Source organism: Tachysurus vachellii, chromosome 3, assembly GCF_030014155.1.
Source record: "Tachysurus vachellii isolate PV-2020 chromosome 3, HZAU_Pvac_v1, whole genome shotgun sequence".
NCBI classification, from domain to species: Eukaryota; Metazoa; Chordata; class Actinopteri; order Siluriformes; family Bagridae; genus Tachysurus; species Tachysurus vachellii.
Window position 1 is genome coordinate 15850555 of NC_083462.1, and position 20794 is coordinate 15871348.

The 20794-nt window shown below is 37.8% G+C and overlaps 1 protein-coding gene across 1 annotated transcript in view; it reads right to left on the minus strand.

Moving 5' to 3' along the window:
- LOC132842409 (pleckstrin homology domain-containing family G member 3) overlaps window positions 1-20794 on the minus strand; it is a 36003-nt gene that overhangs the window by 3688 nt on the left and 11521 nt on the right. Inside the window, exons 3-16 of the mRNA XM_060865091.1 lie at window positions 20382-20482; window positions 20075-20144; window positions 19886-19932; window positions 19617-19767; window positions 19191-19322; window positions 16760-16942; window positions 16508-16600; window positions 16218-16304; window positions 16070-16103; window positions 11419-11507; window positions 9870-10118; window positions 5209-5292; window positions 891-1868; window positions 570-765 (exon numbers count right to left, since the gene is read on the minus strand). Coding sequence (XP_060721074.1) covers window positions 570-765; window positions 891-1868; window positions 5209-5292; window positions 9870-10118; window positions 11419-11507; window positions 16070-16103; window positions 16218-16304; window positions 16508-16600; window positions 16760-16942; window positions 19191-19322; window positions 19617-19767; window positions 19886-19932; window positions 20075-20144; window positions 20382-20482 — 2494 coding nt within the window. The remainder of the gene's footprint in view (window positions 1-569; window positions 766-890; window positions 1869-5208; window positions 5293-9869; window positions 10119-11418; window positions 11508-16069; window positions 16104-16217; window positions 16305-16507; window positions 16601-16759; window positions 16943-19190; window positions 19323-19616; window positions 19768-19885; window positions 19933-20074; window positions 20145-20381; window positions 20483-20794) is intronic.

A 20794-nucleotide genomic window follows, 5' to 3' on the forward strand; every position in this document is an offset into this window, starting at 1 on the left:
TGATGAGACGCCAAACTCCAAAATGTTTAATAATTACATCATTCCAAAAGAATTGTTTGGTGTAAAAATAGCACATGAACAAAAGAGCCCCGTCCCCATGGTGCAGCATGGTGGTGGTAGCACTGTGCTTTAATTCTGCTTTTCAAGCTGAAGAGAATCATGAACTGCAAATACAATTTGATTTTAGTGCAAAATGTTCAGGTGTCCAGTAGTGACAATGACCCAGACCTCATATAAATGCAGTTACACTTTTACCCTAAAAGACTGAGTGGTTTTATGAAAAGATGCTTCAACAAGGTTCAGGGGTGTGTATACTTACTTCCCTGGTATTCCTACAAAGGTTTGTTTTGCACTTATTTTGAGAAGTACAGTGTACTGTAATACCACATGTTCACCAGAGGTCACAGTGACAGGGTCACTTCTGAGGTCATAAACAAGGTTAATAATTACATTATACAGTAATAGATTTTCATCAAAGTTCACATGTATCCACAACAGTCCTGTCCTCTCAACATATATACTTGATTGCATTATAATGTTATGATATTATTATAATATGAAACTCTCACCTTTGAGGCTTTTTTTGGTCTCTTCATCTGTTTTCGATGGTATATTTATTTGATGATCTTTATATATGGTCGTCTCTGAGGTCTGTTTCATGGACTGATTAATCGTTTCTCTGCTCTGTAAGTGCTGGTTGAACTTCTCTGTCAGGCTTAAGACATGTACATCTCTTGTCTGGTTTTCCTTTTCATCTTCTTTACCCTTAATTAAGACAAAATAATTGTATTTTTTTCAGTTAATTCAGAAAAGTCTTTGAAAATCAAGTGTAAAACACACACATTTATTGTGTATAATATTAAGGTATAATAGGTATAGCAGTGTTTCACCTTGACTGGTGATTCTTCTGTAATAGTGCTGAGATCTTCAGCAGTATTCAGTTGTTCTTTAACTTGACCTTCTCTGTTTGTACTGAAACTTTGGGAAAGTGAACACGTTTCTCTGAATCGTGAAATATCTCTGGACTTATTTTCTCTCAGAGAGCTTGTGACCTCTTTCTCCATTTTCTGCCAAACCTTAATCATTTCAGCTGATGAACGGAAAAATTCCTCTTCTGATTTGAGACACATGGAGCCATCAACCTCTGTGCTGAACAGATCTTTGTGTTTATCAGGTTTTGTGGTGATGTCAGAACTTGCAGATGATGAAGTCAATAACGACGTTTCTGTGTTTGAAGGTTTAATCTGTTCAGTGTGAGGGATTTTGTTAAAGTGGCTGACAGAAGTGCGCACTAACCCACTCGGGATGTACGTCAGACTCTCTCTTCGCTTTAAGCTGAAACCTGCATCATTCTCTTCAGCATTCTCATAGTAGTGCCTGACCTTATCAATCAGCAGCTGTTCCTGTTTAGACAGAGTCGAATCTCTCCTTCTACAAACATGTCGATCTGATCCAGACACCATCTCCTCTCTTGGGGACAGGAGGGCAGAATTAACAGCCTCATTTTTGCTTGATGTTACTTCCTGCTGAATTCGGTGAGGAGACCGAAGCTCATCTGGTGCTGCACTACTGCGGCGAGTGTTAGCAATAAAATGTTCAGCAATGACACCGGCCTTATCTAGAACAGACGATGGAAGGATGGAGTGATTCTCACTTTCTGCACAGTCCTCCTCCACTTCGTCTTCCGAAGACTGTCCATCCTGATTCAGCACAATTTCTTCTTTTAACTTGTATTGGTCAGATCCCTCCACAGTGCTCATGTGATAAACATTGTGTCTGATCTGGGCTAGATCACAATCAGACTTCAGTCCCTTTTCATATCCAAGCTCTGCTATGTTGTTCTGGAACTGGGAAATGCTCTGTGAAGTCTGCAAATCAAGAAACGCTTCAGAATTAAACTCATCAGTTTTAAAAATCTAGTGATTCAATTATATATTTAATTTAAATGAAGTAAAACATAATTCAATGGCATTAACAGGAATGCCACCAATGTTAAATCTAGACTTTCTTGTTACTACATTGCATCCTAGAATTAGCTTTAAAATATACATCAAACAGGAAGTAAGCTAGTAAAGAATAAAAATTTTTCAGTCATATAAACTTACTGTTCGTTATCCTGTTTGTATCAATTCCAAACTCTAATCAATTTACTGGTTTCAACAATTTTAGCCACCCTGGTATAACAATCACTAGCTATAAAAAAGACTCTTAATTCTGCTCAATCTGTAGATTTCTCCTGATCCAAAATTTTCTTTTTCTTTATTATTGCTTTCAAAGGAAGGTCAGTTAGGGTTGTAAATATTTTTGTACGTAAGGCCAGAGGTTTTGTTTAGAGATATATCGCTAATAATATTCATGAGAACTGCATGTTCAAAAAAGACAGTTTTCAGCATATTTCACATCACTGTGCATTAAATCCCTAAACATTTTATAGTTTGACTTGGAAACCTGAGGGACTGGGATACTCTGATTTTGGGGTTGAAGCCACTTTCTCCAAGATGAACCAAGATATGCAGCATGGATTTCTCTATAACACCACAACACATCCCACCAGACTAATCACTAAGTGCAAGGAATAGTCCTTATCTTACACATACATATGTTGCTGACATAATAAAGTGTTCAAATCTTACAGTAGTTTTATTTTATCCTATACGATAGTCCTATATACAATAAATCTGGAATACTACAGAATGTACAAACCCGATTCCAAAAAAGTTGGGACACTGTACAAATTGTGAATAAAAAATGAATGCAATAATTTACAAATCTCATAAACCTATCTATAATATAACATATCAAATGTTGAAAGTGAGACATTTTGAAATGATTTCATGAGAGCTACACATTCCAAAAAAGTTGGGACAGGTAGCAATAAGAGGCCGGAAAAGTTAAATGTACATATAAGGAACAGCCGGAGGACCAATTTGCAAATTATATGGTCAATTGGCAACATGATTGGGTATAAAAAGAGCCTCTCAGAGTGGCAGTGTCCCTCAGAAGTCAACATGGGCAGAGGATCAACAATTCCCCCAATGCTGCGGCAAAAAATAGTGGAGCAAAATCAGAAAGGAGTTTCTCAGAGAAAAAGTGCAAAGAGTTTGAAGTTCTCATCATCTACAGTGCGTAATATCATCCAACGGTTCAGAGAATCTGAAACAATCTCTGTGCGTAAGGGTCAAGGCCGGAAAACCATACTGGATGTCGTGATCTTCGGGCCCTTAGACGGCACTGCGTCACATACAGGAATGTTACTGTAATGGAAATCACAACATGGGCTCAGGAAAACTTACAGAAAACATTGTCGGTGAACACAATCCACCACCATTCGCCGTCGCCGGCTAAAACTCTATAGGTCAAAAAAGAAGCCGTATGTAAACATGATCCAGAAGCTCAGGCGTTTTCTCTGGCCCAAGGCTCATTTAAAATGGACTGTGGCAAAGTGGAAAACTGTTCTGTGGTCAGATGAATCAAAATGTGAAGTTCTCTTTGGGAAACTGTACGCCATGTCATCCGGACTAAAGAGGACGAGGACAACCCAAGCTGTTATCAGCACTCAGTTCAGAAGCCTGCATCTCTGATGGTATGGGGTTACATGAGTGTGTGGCATGGGCAGCTTACACATCTGGAAAGGCACCATCAATGCTGAAAGGTATATCCAAGTTCTAGAACAACATGCGCTCTCATCCAGACGTCGTCTCTTTCAGGGAAGACCTTACATTTTCCAACTTGACAATGCCAGACCACATGCTGCATCAATTACAACATCATGGCTGCAGAAGAAGGATCCAGGTACTGAAATGTCAGCCTGCAGTCCAGCGCTTTCACCCAAAGAAAACATTTGGCGCATCATAAAGAGGAAGATGTGACAAAGTTAATGTGACCTAAGACAGTTGAGCAACTAGAAGCCTGTATTAGACAAGAATGGAACAACATTCCTATTCCTAAACTTGAGCGACTTGTCTCCTCAGTCCCCAGACGTTTGCAGACTGGTATAAAAAGAAGACGGGATGCCACACAGGGCGAAACATGGCCTTGTCCCAACTGTTTTGAGATGTGTTGATGCCATGAAATTTAAAATCAACTTATTTTCCCCTTAAAATGATAAATTTTCTCAGTGTAAACATTTGATATGTCAGCTATGTTGTATTCTGAATAAAATATTGACATTTGAAACTTCCACATCATTGCATTCTGTTTTTACTCACGATTTGTAATGACCCAACTTTTTTGGAATCAGGTTTATAGAATACTCACTTAGCACTGGCTATGTACCTAAATCCTTTAACCTAACAGCTATTGAACCCCAGACTATAAGGTGTTGACTCAGGTTACACAATGATGTCTGAAAAGAAGGCCTGGGGCAAAATTATGATGTCATAGCTAGTTTTGTTTGAGTCTCTGCATGTACATCTTCTTGACCCATTACAAGAAATAACACCTAATAATCTATGCATTCCCTGTATGATGAGCTAAAAAATACTCCCATTATCTAATGAGCTGACAGTGATCCTTAATCCTGCTGCCCTCTAGACCTGATCCCATTCTAATGCTCTACATCTCCTTGAGCCTCCTAAGCCTCAATCATTAGAATTATTGCTGCTGAAGATGGTTCTACATGCACAGCTTAGGCTTTGCCATGAGGTTGCTATAGATGGGAGTACATGGACACCATAACAAAGCTGTGTATGGTCTCAGTTGGATAACCTGATGATTGCACTTGCTAGAAATTATGCTTAAGTCTCATTCATTATAGAGTGGATAACGTCACCTGGAAACTATAGACATAAAGTTAAAACTAATGAAATACATATGATCATGATGTCCATACCAAAGGTCCTTTCAACACACAGCACAGTGTGACTCTGTAGTATACAGCTGCTCAACACATTGGGGATAAATCTAAATCTATATTTCTATAAATCTATAATTCTTTGTGGTATTTCCAAAAGTGAAATAAAACTGAATTGCACTGAATTGGACTATTGGCAAAAATCAGAGCCAGTCAAATCTAGTTCTTGAAGATAAACTTGTAATTAGCATTTCTCTCTGAAGAAAACTAATGAAGAAAAACATTTCACACATGACCATACTGTGACCGTCAACCTTTTGGATCGATTGTTCTTAATATATCACATGTATCATGCATGATTTTGTCATAATGAATAAAATGTAGCACACGTAGAGATGTAAATGTGATTATCTGACCTTATTCCTGTTTGGATCCTCACACATCTGTGTCTCCTCCAACTGTGACACTCGGGGGTCTCCATGTCCTTGCCACTCTTTATCCTGATCCACAAACATTAATGATTTATAACCATGCATAAAGACTTAAAGGTCAGTAGTATTACAAAACAAAACCTCCATATGGTTTAGTGGTCAGGTAATGACAAATAATAATAATAAGCATAATAAGTTGTGGTCATTCACATGTAGGGTGGAGTCAGTGAGAGAATGACAATAGTTCTCATGAAGAGCTGTAGATGATGTGATTTTCTGCATTAGCTAATACAGATGATAAGCTGTATAATGTGCTCCTCTCCTGTACTACTTGATAAGACAATAAATTGTTGCTGGTCTTAAGGGAATTGCCCTCTCATAGCTGAGGTCTGATTTGTCTGATAGTTATCAGTTTGTAGGTGTAAATGGTGACTTCCATAAGGTTCTGTTTAAGGCCCACAGCTTTTCTCCTTAAATATGGTACCTCATCATACAATTGTTCAAGATTGAAGAAATCAATATGATTAATAAGTCTAAAGAGTGTGTGAAGGACATTGGACAGTAGATTCTTACTAACTTCCTCCTGCTTAACTGGGAGAGACACAAGTGCTTGTACTAGGATTTCTCTATACTACAGCGTTCCAATTAGTGTTCGGGACTCAGACACAGTCTCAGTGTTTAAGTCCAGGATAAAAACACATTTGTTTAGTTTAGCTTTTTATGAATAGCTTTTCTTAGGTAAAGGAGCAGATCTGGAGGGTTCCTTGGCATAGAGTGTTTGGTGAACTGGGATGTCTGGATGTTGTCTCCTTACCACCCTCACAAGTCCCTCAGGTTTGCAGACTGTGGAGTGGTGGGACGCTTTACATCCCCAGGAAGCCCTCATGTCTGTATCATCTTCTGACTCTCACTTTTAGTTATGATTTCATAGCTAGTCTTGCCAGAGTCCCTGTCTGAACACCTAAAATATTTCCATGTCTCACTCTCTCTCTCTCATCCCCTCTCCCCACATGCTAATCCTGAGCTCCCAGTGTTCCAGACCTGATGCTCTATTTCTGGTTAAACTCTTATGTCTCATCACTTGGAGGCTCTTGTTGCTGCTAAGGTGCTACACATGGAGTCTGGAGATACATGGAAGTGCTGTGGGTAGAACTTCTGAGAGACCATTGAGATGACTTTAGACTGCAGTTGATATGATCAGTTTCTTTCTTGAGTCCCCGTCAGGAATCAGTTGAGAAAATCAATATGACAGACTTCATGTTTTAAATATAATGAAGCCCCTGGTAATACAACTGCATCTTTTGATTATATAGTCCACAGTTCTAGAAGAGAAGTTTATAATCACATTCTCTGGTGTCACCCTGATGTCACCCACAACCAAGGTTCCACTGTTGGTGCCCTGAGCAAGGCCATTAACCCTCTGTGCACCAGGGGTGCTACATAATCACTGCCCCAGTGCTCTGATACCAACCTCCAAAAAAAAATCTGTGAAAAGCAAAGAAAGATTTCCACTGTGCTGTAATGTATGTGTGGCAATAATAAAGGCTGAATGTTCTCTCTCATATCCTCTCAGGGAGTTTTTTCTTTATCATTGTCACCTCTGGCTCACTCATTATGGTTAAATTTACATTTAACATTTTTATTGTGAATTTATATTTTTCTGTAAATCTGCTTTGTAACAATGTCTACTATTAAAACTTATAGAAATAACAATGAATTCAATCATTAGTGTTGATAAGGAAATGAAACAAAGTACCTTTTGATTTTATTTCTGAACTTATCATAAGTTAAAGTTTAATCTGAAAATAAAATCCATTTAAAACGCATGACTGTGCATCAAAAATCTATAATGTAGTCTTGGAATCTATGTAATCTATAATGCCTCTATAATGTAGAGCAACAAGTAAAGGGTGAAGAAAAAGAGAAGTGTACAGTATTTTCACATTTCAGCATGAAAAATTACAATTCTCTCTCTCTATCTATCTCTCTTGCTCTCTCTCTCTATATGCCACTCCCAGTGTTCCGAGTTCTTAGCCTGATCATATCATTTTACGGAGCTACTTCGTCAATCCTGATGTTCTACCCCTGGTTGGAGTCTCGTCTCCCAGTGGTCACCCTGCCCTACAGAATCTGCTCTACAGACTGCTCTACAGACTGCTCCTACAACCTATTACTCTGGCCTTATTAATACGGCTACATCTCGGCCTAAAACACTGTGTTCCATAGTTAAGAAACTCACCCATCCACCTCCACCTGACATCAGTAGCTCAGCAGAGCACTGGGAGTTATTTTTGCAATCTTTTCAAAATAAAATCAATAGTATATATATTAATATATATACACTATATAATAATATATAATATATATATACACTATATATATATATATATATATATATATATATATATATATATATATATATATATATATATATTGTATTTTTTGTACTTTTTGTATTGTCTTGAAACTTTTTGTCTACGCTGTCTTTTGTCCTGTACTGTATTGTCTGTCTTGTATGTCTTGTACTGCACTGTTTACACCAGGTTGCACAGATGCACTTTATGTATCTAGGACTAACTTACTAAGTCCTTATAGCTCTGTCTTTGTTTTATGTAACACCCTGATCCTGGAGAAACGTTGTCTCATGTCACTGTGTACTGTAACAGCTATATATGGTTGTAATGACAATAAAAGCTTCTTGACTTGACTAATCCTTCCACGTGTCATCTGGATCCAGCCCCTACAAACTTACTTAAAAAATGCACCTCTGTTATTTCCGGTCCTATATCAAATTTAATCTCACAGCTACTCAGCTCAGGTTTTGTTCCACAAGAATTAAAATCTGCATCAGTAACCCCTATTCTAAAGAAACCAGACCTGGGCCCCTCTGTACTGACTAATTATTTCCCATCTCCCATTCCTTTCAAAGCTCCTTGAAAAAGTCGTTGCTGCTCAACTTCACAACTTCTTGTCACAGCACAGCTTTTATGTAACTTTTCAATCTGGTTTTCGCTCTCATCACAGTACTGAGACAGCATTACTTGGGGTGGTTAATGATTTACTCATGGCTGTTGATCGTGGTTCGGTTTGTTTCTTGATTCTTCTTGACATCTCTTTGGCATTTGACACTATATCTCACTCCATTCTCATCTCACAACTATCTGCTCTGGGCATTTTGTCATGGTTTATTTCATACCCATCTGATCGTCAATACTACATATCTATAAAACAGGCAAAGTCGACTATTGCTTCAGTCACATATGGTGTTCCTCAGGGATCTGTTCTTGGGCCTTTACTTTTTATTATTTACATGCTTCCATTAGGTCACATTAACCGTCGTCATGGGCTTAGTTATCACTTATATGCGGATGACAGACAGCTATACATGAGCTTTAAACACACTGATCCCTTTCCCATAGACCTTATAACTCCTTGTCAATGAAATAAACATATGGATGACCAAGAACTTCCTCAAACTAAATACAGATAAAACAGATCTGCTCTTAGTTGGCCCTCCTAAATGTACTTCATCTCTTAATATTGATCTAATTAATATCACTGGCTGTCATGTAAACCTGGGCATAGTGTTTGATTCTTCTTTGTCTTTCTCCTCTCACATCTCATCTCTCACGAAATCTGCCTTCTTTCATCTACGAAATATTGCCCGATTACTCCCATGTTTAAATATCAATGATGCCGAGACCCTTGTTCATGCTTTCATTACCTCCTGTCTAGATTACTGTAATGCATTTTTTATGGTTTACCATCAACTTCCTTAAAGAAACTCCAATATATCCAGAATTCAGCAGCAAGAGTGCTAACACACACAAAGAAATCCTCCCACATAACCGCCATCTTATACAGATTACACTGGCTCCCAATTAGTTTCCGCATTCAATATAAAGTTCTCCTCACTACATTTAAAGCTCTCCATCGCTCCTGTCCACAATATATCACAGATCCCATTCACACATATACCCCTGCCCGTGCACTTAGGTCCTCTGACTCTAATTTATTAGAGGTTCCTCGTTATAGGATGAAATGCCTTCGGTATTGCGGCTCCCAGCCTCTGGAATTCTCTCCCCAGGAGCATTCGAGACCTGGCGTCTTTACAGGATTTCAAAACTAATCTGAAAACTTATCTTTTCACTTCCTGTTATTTAATTTGTGTCATTTGTGCTCTTTATTTGTCTCTTCTGTATTGTATGTACCATCTGTATTTTCTACTAGAATGTTTGTTGCTCTAATGTACATGTTTGTTGATTGGGATGTTTCGATGTTTTGATTCCTTTTATATGGTGTATGTGTATGTTTTGTATACGTATAGTGATGTTTACTAAACCTCCTTAATTCTGTTTGATTGTATATCACATCATGTAAAGCGTCCTCGAGGTTGTTGAAAGGCGCTATATAAAATAAACTTATTATTACTTCTGTAAAGCTGCTTTGAGACAATGTGAACTGATAAAAGCACTATACAAATAAATTAAATTGAATTGAAATTGAAAAAGCAAGCATGCTTCCTACAGGGGTGTCATAGCCCTTTATACGGTCACCTACAATTCTAACACAAACTCAGCACAGCAGTGTTAAGTGTGTTAGTAGAGCATGATGTCATGCAACTCAGCCTTTAATAAAGATCTCACCATGTTGAGCTGCAGCAGGGCTTTAGCTCTGAAACTCCAAAAGGAAATCATGGAGTTGCTAAAATCCTTAATTATCACTTCATCTGATTCACTTCCCTTCTCTTCTTTATCCTGAAGCTCACTGTGTGTAGCATCCTCAGTGTTAGGGCAACACAGCTGACTGTCCTCCACACTCAGAGCCTGCGACCTGCCTGAGGTGGAGCTCAGTGTGATACGGTTTTCTCGCAGTTCTCCTTCACTGACTGAATGCTGCCACACCCACGCCAGAGTTTAAACACAAACATTACAACACCGAAGGACAAACGTCATTATTGGATTACTCAATTAATATTGTCATTAAAACACGATGGAGGAGCTCAGATTCTTTCAGAAGTATTGATGAGGTCAAAGCTGTGTGTGAAGATTCTTAACAGCATGCACTCAAAAAGTACAATTTAAATCTAAGAAAAGATAAATGCAATCTAGAGGGTATAGTGTATATATACTATATAAATATAGTAAAACAATAAAAAACACATGCGTATACTTTCCACTGAGCACAAACAACAAATGGAATGAAGATGTGGAGGTTAAGCAAAAGAATATGTGTGGGCGGAGTTTAAAACTAACTGTCTGGGAGGAGCCTAAGACCTACAAGGAGTCCAGCAATGCTCAGTGTAGATTTTAAAAATAATAATAGCTTACTTTAATCAAGAATGTAATTAAGTTGTAAAGATTCCTGATTAAAACATGTGTTTAAGCTGACAAATAATATTTTGTCCTTATTTATCAGAGGAATGCTGTTGGGGCTCTGATGGTTTCTGTAATATTTAAATTCCCCAGAACAGTTTAAAATGCGTACAGTTTGTGTTCTTACCTTAAGCATCACTGCAAGTTCCGTTCACAAGCAGCAATCAGATCAATGGTTAAAAAAAGATAAAAAAATGAATTAGATAAAAATGAGATAAGAATAAAAATTAGAACAATAATTAAATAGAACATATTAAAGGAAGAGAACATGGAAATAAATTTACACATTTATAAAATATAAACAGCAGCAACATTTAATAATAATAATAACAATAATAAACTGTAAATTAAGTTTTATTACTAATGCTCTATAATTCTATAATAAATTACTTTTGTTGTTTTCATCTGTTTGTATAATTATGAAAATAAACAAACACAAAACAAATTTAAATAGAGACAGTAAAAAGCTGTATATATATATATATATATATATATATATATATATATATATATATATATATATATATATACACACACAGTATATATAGAGACATTTATATATATATATAGAGACAAATTTAAAGAGACAGTAAAAAGCTGTATATATATATATATATATATATATATATATATATATATATATATATATATATATATATATATATATATACACACACACACACACACACACACACACACACACATATATACATACAGCTTTTTGCTGTATGTATATATATATTATATATATATACACACACACAGTATATATAGTGTGTGTATTATATATATTATATACAGTATGTATCTATAGTGATTAAAGAGAACAAAAACCTGTTTGCCGAGTGTGTGTGAAATCATCAGACTGCGTTTTCTTTTTCCTCTCAGAGTTAAATCTGCACTTCTGATCTGTATGAAGGAAAACACACTTAAGTCATAATTATTTATACCCAGATTCATAATTATTAACTCATCTATTGATTATTATTAATAACTCATAATTATTAACTATCTATAACTCATATCATAATCAACAAACACAAAGTTTTAAAACAGTAAAGGTTTGTACATAAGAGCAGCATTTATACACAATAAAACTGGTATTTATCACGTCAATAAACACAGATTTACACAATGACTATTGATCAATACCAAATATTTAAATTGAGTCTCACTTTATGCACATATAACACATATAACACATATAACACCACAACACCCTTAAATCACATATATGGTAAACAGATTCTGGGTTAAAAGCACAGTATCCAGCTCAATGTGCTGATCGACATGGAACATGAACCAACAGAACTTATTGTAATTAAATGTGCCCTTCCACACAAAACCGTTTTTACTTGTATTTTTTGATATGTGTTAGGTCCATACAGGGAGTGCAGAATTATTAGGCAAATGAGTATTTTGACCACATCATCCTCTTTATGCATGTTGTCTTACTCCAAGCTGTATAGGCTCGAAAGCCTACAACCAATTAAGCATATTAGGTGATGTGCATCTCTGTAATGAGAAGGGGTGTGGTCTAATGACATCTACACCCTATATCAGGTGTGCATAATTATTAGGCAACTTCCTTTCCTTTGGCAAAATGGGTCAAAAGAAGGACTTGACAGGCTCCGAAAAGTCAAAAATAGTGAGATATCTTGCAGAGGGATGCAGCACTCTTAAAATTGCCAAGCTTCTGAAGCGTGATCATCGAACAATCAAGCGTTTCATTCAAAATAGTCAACAGGGTCGCAAGAAGCGTGTGGAAAAACCAAGGCGCAAAATAACTGCCCATGAACTGAGAAAAGTCAAGCGTGCAGCTGCCAAGATGCCACTTGCCACCAGTTTTGCCATATTTCAGAGCTGCAACATCACTGGAGTGCCCAAAAGCACAAGGTGTGCAATACTCAGAGACATGGCCAAGGTAAGAAAGACGACCACCACTGAACAAGACACACAAGCTGAAACGTCAAGACTGGGCCAAGAAATATCTGAAGACTGATTTTTCTAAGGTTTTATGGACTGATGAAATGAGAGTGAGTCTTGATGGGCCAGATGGATGGGCTCGTGGCTGGATCGGTAAAGGGCAGAGAGCTCCAGTCCGACTGAGACGCCAGCAAGGTGGAGGTGGAGTACTGGTTTGGGCTGGTATCATCAAAGATGAGCTTGTGGGGCCTTTTCGGGTTGAGGATGGGGTCAAGCTCAACTCCCAGTCCTACTGCCAGTTTCTGGAAGACACCTTCTTCAAGCAGTGGTACAGGAAGAAGTCTGCATCCTTCAAGAAAAACATGATTTTCATGCAGGACAATGCTCCATCACACGCGTCCAAGTACTCCACAGCGTGGCTGGCAAGAAAGGGTCTAAAAGAAGAAAAACTAATGACATGGCCTCCTTGTTCACCTGATCTGAACCCCATAGAGAACCTGTGGTCCATCATCAAATGTGAGATTTACAAGGAGGGAAAACAGTACACCTCTCTGAAGAGTGTCTGGGAGGCTGTGGTTGCTGCTGCACGCAATGTTGACGGTGAACAGATCAAAACACTGACAGAATCCATGGATGGCAGGCTTTTGAGTGTCCTTGCAAAGAAAGGTGGCTATATTGGTCACTGATTTGTTTTTGTTTTGTTTTTGAATGTCAGAAATGTATATTAGTGAATGTTGAGATGTAATATTGGTTTCACTGGTGAAAATAAATAATTGAAATGGGTATATATTTGTTTTTTGTTAAGTTGCCTAATAATTATGCACAGTAATAGTCACCTGCACACACAGATATCCTCCTAAAATAGCTAAAACTACAAACAAACTAAAAACTACTTCCAAAAATATTCAGCTTTGCTATTAATGAGTTTTTTGGGTTCATTGAGAACATGGTTGTTGTTCAATAATAAAATTAATCCTCAAAAATACAACTTCCCTAATAATTCTGCACTCCCTGTATGTGTTTGTGTTGTGTCGGGAATGTGAAAATGAACTGCTACAGTACCTCCCCTGTCAGCTCTAGCCACTGAAATCAGCGGAGAAATCAGGTCAATTAGAAAAGCTGCTCAGTGTGACGTGGAATTGATCGAGCTCATTACTATTCATGAGCTCTCCCACTTGAGACCGCGACCACAGAATTTGTGTAGCTAAAAGGTAGGTCAGGTTTTTTGTGAGCCAATACTTATTAGGCTAATACATTGGTATAAATTTGGCTGCTTATGTAAGGGATAATTGTAAATTGGTAATAATTATTTTTATAATAATTATATAGCCTAATTATATAGATTTAACAGACCACGGAAGGCCCATTCATGTGAATGAAACTTTATGCAGCAGCACTCTGAAGAAAATGCAGGCATCGCCCTTTTTGTCATCTACACACATTTGGCCAGTAGTCAATGGTGTAATGGTTTAAAAGTGAAAATGTCAGAAGACAATTGCCACGAATACATTTTATTACGTTTCAAAATGCTTGATGGTTTACTTGAATGGTTAAATTACCATTCAGATACATCCATGGCTAAACGAGCTGGTTGTGGTTCTTCTGGTGCTTCTATCTCTTCAGATTCAGGGTCATATATATATGGCAATATACCTGAAGAAGCCATTCTGCCGCAATTCCAGGTGATTGTAAACAAAGTTCCTCTAGCCTAGGCTACTTATTGCGCTGGGTGAATGAATAGTCATGCTCTCGTATCCTAGCAGTTAGCCAATCAGAGCCAAGCAGCATAGCTCATTGAATATTAATGAGAACTGGCACAAATCGAGCTGAGTCTTCCTGCAGGCTTTCTATACCACACTAGAATGGCTTGAAACAAGGTAACCAAGGCATTTTTTCCACAAAAAATGTTAGAGTCCATGGTAAACTTCAGACATTACCATAAAAGTAATGAAATACGTGTGGCAGTGCATCTTTAAATAATACTTCAATAACAAAGTAAAAATTATTTATTTGGTGATTTTAGACGTACTTTGTCTAAAGAAAAAACAAATCTAAAATATATTAATATATTAACAGTAAGTGTGTGCATTCTACAGTGGTGTGAAAACGTGTTGGCCACCTCCTGATTTTTTTTGTCACACTTTAATGTTTCAGGTGGTTTATCACACCTGAGTTTAGTTTCTCTAGCCAGACCCAGGCCTGATTACTGCCACACCTGTTCACTATCATTAAATCACTTAAATAAGACCTGAGTGACAAAGTGAAGTAGACCAAATAATCCTCAAAAGCTACACATCATGCTGAGATCCAAAGACATGCAGGAACAAATGAGAGAAAGTAATTGAGATCTGTCAGTCTGGAAAAGGTTATAAAGCCATTTCTAAAGCTTTGGGACTCCAGTGAACCACAGTGAAAGCCGTTATACACACATGGGGAAAATGTGGAAAAGTGGTGAACCTTCACAGGAGTCGCCGGCCGACCAAAATTACCCCAAGAGCAGCGACGGCTCATCCAAGATCTCACAAAAGACCCCACAACAACATCCAAAGAACTGCAGGCCTCACTTGCCTCAGTTAAGGTCAGTGTTCATGACTCCACCATAAGAAAGAGACTGGGCATAATTGGCCTGCATGGCAGAGTTACAAGACTAAAACCCACTGCAGAGCAAAAAGAACATATAGCGAGTCTCAGATTTGCCAGAAAACATCTTGATGATCCCCAGGACTTTTGGGGAAATACTCTGTGGACTGACGAGACAAAAGTTAAACACTTGGAAGGTGTGTCTCCCATTACATCTGGTGTAAAAGTAACAGTAGTGTGATGGTCTGAGGCTGTTTTGCTGCTTCAGGACCTGGAAGACTTGCTGTGATAAATAAAACCATGAATTCTGCTGTCTACCAAAAAATCCTGAAGGACAAAGTGCGGCCATCTGTTCCTGACCTCGAGCTGAAGCGAACTTGGGTTCTGCAGCAGGACAATGATCCATAACACACCATCTACCTCTGAATAGCTGAAGAAAAACAAAATGAAGACTTTGGAGTGGCCGAGTCAAAGTCCTGACCTGAATCCTATTGAGATGCTGTGGCAGGACCTTAAAAAGGCGGTTCATGCTCAAAAACACACCAATGTGGCTGAATTACACCAATTCTGTAAATATGAGTGGACCAAAATTCCTCCACAGCGCTGTAACAGACTCACTGCAAGTTATCACTAACACTTGATTGCAGTTCTTGCTGCTAAGGGAGGACCAACCAGTTATTAGGATTAGGGGCAAATACTTTTTCACACAGGACCATGTGGGTTTGGATTTTCCCTTAATAATAAAAACCTTTATTTAAAAACTGCATGTTGTGTTTACTTGTGTCATCTTTGGCTAATATTTAAATTTGTTACAAATAAATTTGTATTTGCCCAGTTGCATGTTCAGAAGTGTGTGCACACCCACATCTATAAGCAACACTTAATAATAATAATAAACATAAGAGCATTTTTATTTTATTTCATATTTTAGACATTTCATATGCATATATATGTAAAAAACTCACACATTGGGTCCATTTCTAATATGACCTCTTTAGCCTGAAAGAGAAACAGCAGTAAGATACAGAACAAGCTCTGTGTGTGTGTGTGTGTGTGTGTGTGTGTGTGTGTGTGTGTGTGAGATTATATCATTAGATCAGGATTATGCTACACCTTCTGTGGAATGATGGTGTGATGATTCTCTAAAATGAGCCGTTTAATGTGGTGAGTCCAAAGTTTCTTCTCCTCCATTGTTCTGGCCTGAGACAGATGATGGCAGTTCAGTTATCTAATTAACTAATTAACACGTTCCAATTTAGTTAAGCATAAAGACTGTAACTGCTTAACTTCAGGTCTAATTATTGTTTTAATTAATGTAACCTTTGGTCTGACAGAACGATCATGTTTAATTAAAGATAAACACTTAACAGCTTAGTAAAGAGTCATCAGACTTCAGAGGTCACCTGCACTATGTGGGGTTGTTTAGGGTGCTTGTAGTGTGTGACACTGAAACACAGGGGGTCCTTTGCGCCCTCCATAAGCATCAGCGTCGAACACTAAGGCAGAAAAGAGCATATTAATGAAAACATATGAGTATATTATGCATAAACATTTATGCAAATGAGTTTTAATCATCCGAAAACTCATAACTTACTGCTTGACTTCTGTGTGTGTGTGTGTGTGTGTGTGTGTGTGTGTGTGTGTGTGTGTCTTACAGAGATGTGTGTTTTGTAGATAAAGTTCTCGCCACGTCGTTTGGTGATGAGCAAAACCCGCTCAAACAGGAAGAGGGTTCTGTTGTTTTTTGTGTGGTGAAAGCGGAAGGTTCCCTCCAGAACAAGTTCACCATATGTGGTTAAGTCGGGACCGCGCCAGTTAATTAGTAACGACTGCACTTCCTGAAAATCACAAAATCATACATTTTCTATTAATTTTAAGCTCAGATGATATAAAAAATAATGGATTCTCAATCTAAATTTTCAAAATTAAATCAAATCTGCTGAGATGTTTCTTGCATGTCCAGCTAAATCTGGGAAGTGGTAGCACAGTGGTTAAAGTGTTGGAAGGTTATGAGTTCAAATCCCAGGTCCACCAAGCTACTGCTGCTGGGCCCTTGAGCAATTCTGTAAATATAATCTCAATCAATGCTGGAGGATTGTTTTGATCACATGGAATGAGAGATCTTAACACATGTGCACATGCTAAAGAGAACCACCATCAGAAGCCTGACTTGCATCCATCATAATGACATGTGTTGAGAGATTGGTCATGGCTCACATCCAATCTGACCTACACACTCCATGTGAAAAATACATCCTACACATCCCCTTTGTGCAGCTACATCTGAACCTGCAGCACCGATTATTTTCCATATATCATTTTATATATTTTGCTGTCCACTGAAAACGTTTGTGTTTAAGATCAAAAGAAGAATAAGACAACAGATCATATCTAGCTTTTATTTCCTGATATTTACATTGAGACATGGTACTTACATTTACATTTACAGCATGTGACAGACTCTCTTATCCAGAGTGACGATACACAATTCTCATTGAATACATTAACTCTGGTTCACTAGATTACAACAGACAGGGAAGAAAGAGCTAGTTCAAGTATTTCATGAATAAGTAGGTCTTCAACTGTTGTTTGGTTATATTCAAACAACAGTGGAAGATCATTCCACCGCCTCGATGCCAGAACAGAAAAGAGTCTTGTTGTATACTTACGTCTTACTCTGAGAGATGGTGGGACCTGTGGAGCAGTGCTGGTAGCTCTAAGGGTGAGAGTTACAGTGTGAGGAGTGATGAGGGCTTCGAGGTAAGAGGGAGCTGGTCCATTTTTGGCTTTGTAGACAAGGTGGTAAGAGAACCTGTGTGAGAACATAACTTTACCAAGAGAGTAAACAGGCAGATGTCACTCCCCTCCAGGTTACCTGATATGAGTGTCCTTGCAGGTAGGAAGCAAATCATTCCCATGCTGATCTGCAAATTCCAAGACTCCGGAGGGTGGACAAGTGCGTCTTGTGGTTTACCGTATCAAACGCTGCTGAAAGGTCGAGCAGGATGGACCTTTCACCTATAAAGGGCTGTCTCTGTGGAATGTTCTGCTTTACAGCCAGGGTTATTGTTAGGGTAAGGTGGTGCGGTTCATTGGACAGGAAGTGAACATTTCGTCCAGAAAGTTGAGGCGTAGAACAATAAATGGACTTCTCCAAAACAGGAGGTCTTGTGTGGTGTGACTGGTTTGCAGGCATTAGTACCTACCAGAAGTTAACCAGGTAAACCATAAACAGGATCATAGACACTCACTGATGTGTGTCGGGGAGAAGGCAAGTCCGTCTGGTCCGAGCCCACAGAAGAGCTACTGTAGCACAAACTGCTGAAAAAGTAACTGTGGGCTCTGATAGAAAGGTTTCAGGTTAGATGGTGCATCATTGCTTGCTGTGTATGAAGCTGCATAGCAGCAGAAGATCAGTGTGACCTGGTCTGATGTATTGTGGTTTCTTTCACATCATTTGGAGGCTGAGTGCGTGTGTGCCATTTACCCGGAGAAGAGATGGCACCAGGATGCACTATTTGAAGATGATCTGGACAAAGTTCTGCTGGGAAACTTTGGGTACTGGAGTTCATGTGGATGTTAGATTGCCACGTACCACCTACTTGAAATAGACTTCTTCAACTGTCTCTACTTCTTAATGTCACTGTTCTCTTTCAGGAGGATGATGCTCCCTGACACACTGCAAACACTGTTCAGGAACAGTTTGAGAGAGAGAGACATGACATAGAGTTCAAGGTGTTAACTCTCTAAGTTGTTGACCCTCCAAGTTCCCAAAAACAATCTGAGTCTGTGTAATTGTGCTGGACAAACAAGTCTGATCCATGGAATCTCCACCTCACAACAAAACCTAAAGGACCTGCTGCTAACGTCTTGGTGTCAGATACCACAGCACACCTTCAGAGTCAGGGCCTCAGAGTCAGGGCTGTATTAAAGGCACAAGGAGTAACTACACAATATTATGCAGATGGTCATAATGTTATGGCTGATCAGTGTATATACAAATATATGTGCAAATGTGCCACATGTGAATGAGCTATGCGGTGGTGCTTTGCATGTGTGTGTGTGTGTGTGTATGTGTGTAGTAACCTGAAGACGGACTGCATGTTCATGTTTTCTCTTCATTGTGTTTATGTACCAGGCTACTTCAGTCATGGTGCTAATGGCCTCCTCCACCACATCGTAACCATCTTCATCAGGGTCAAAGTGCTTTGCTATCTCCTAAGCAAAAACATTTTACACACACACATTATATATATATATATATATATATATATATATATATATATATATATATATATATATATATATATATATATATATATACGTATATATATATATATATATATATATATATATATACGTATATATATATATATATATATATATATATATACGTATATATATATATATATATATATATATATATATATATATATATATATATATATATATATATATATATATATATATATTTATACCCAAAAAATGTGTGTGTGTGTGCACATGCCTCACCTGTAAGAGCAGATGATATTTCAGTATCCTCTGTACAGGTTTGAGAAGGTATGAGCCAAGAGGAAGTGGGTGTTTCAGAGCTTCCTGTCTCTCCATGAAAAACTTCAGCAGTGTTTTATTTCTCATACATTCTGTTAATGCAGCAACCGAACTAGTGAAAGTAAAACATACACACAATAGTACACAATTCTACTAAACATTGCAATTCACAATTGTAGAAAATCACACACACAGAGAGAGCACTGTTACTGTTCAGTGTTTTCACTTACTTTGGGTAGTTGGTGCAGTATTGTGTGTAGATCTCAAAATAATCACGCTAACAGAAATAAACAAAATGTGAATAGCTCATCTCATTTAAACACACACACACACACACACACACACACACACACACACACATGCATACAGAGAATGATTAGAATGGAAACTTTAAACATAAATAAATATTAAAAACCAACCTTTAGTACAAAACACCTAGCGATGGCCACCGGGTCATTTTTACACAAATCCAACTCCTGTAACAGTTCACTGAACAACACACACACACACACACACATATACACACACTATAATAACAATATGTGGTAATAACACAGCACCTCATAAACTGAATAGCACAACAGCTCACAATAATGATGGTCATCATTATCATAAGTCAAAATCAGGAAGAAATCTGTGACTGTGTGTGTGTGTGTGTGTGTGTGTGTGTGTGTGTGTGTGTGTGTGTGTGTGTGTGTATTCAATAAATATCTAAATATTTCTGACCTATTGAACTCGTAGATGTCCTCAATGTTTCCAAACAGAGCACACACCTGTTCAGGGATGATGGGTAGATCTGCAGTGTCTATAATGTGAGCCAGATAGCCCTGAACACACAGACACACACACACACACAGTGTTAGATTTATTAGAAATAAGAAATCACTTGCTTATTATCCAGTTAAGGCCATTACTTATTTATTTATCCTAACTCATATTAGTAATAAATGTAAAGATTACAATACATGTTGACTTTATTGTAGAAAGATCATTATATCATTACATCATTACATCATTAACACACCTTGGCATCACTACTATGTGAAGGAAAAGTGCAGATCTCATATGAATTAAACGTCATTTAAAGTTAAATCCTATAAAATATTTTTACAAATATTTTATCTCTTGGAGGTGATGTC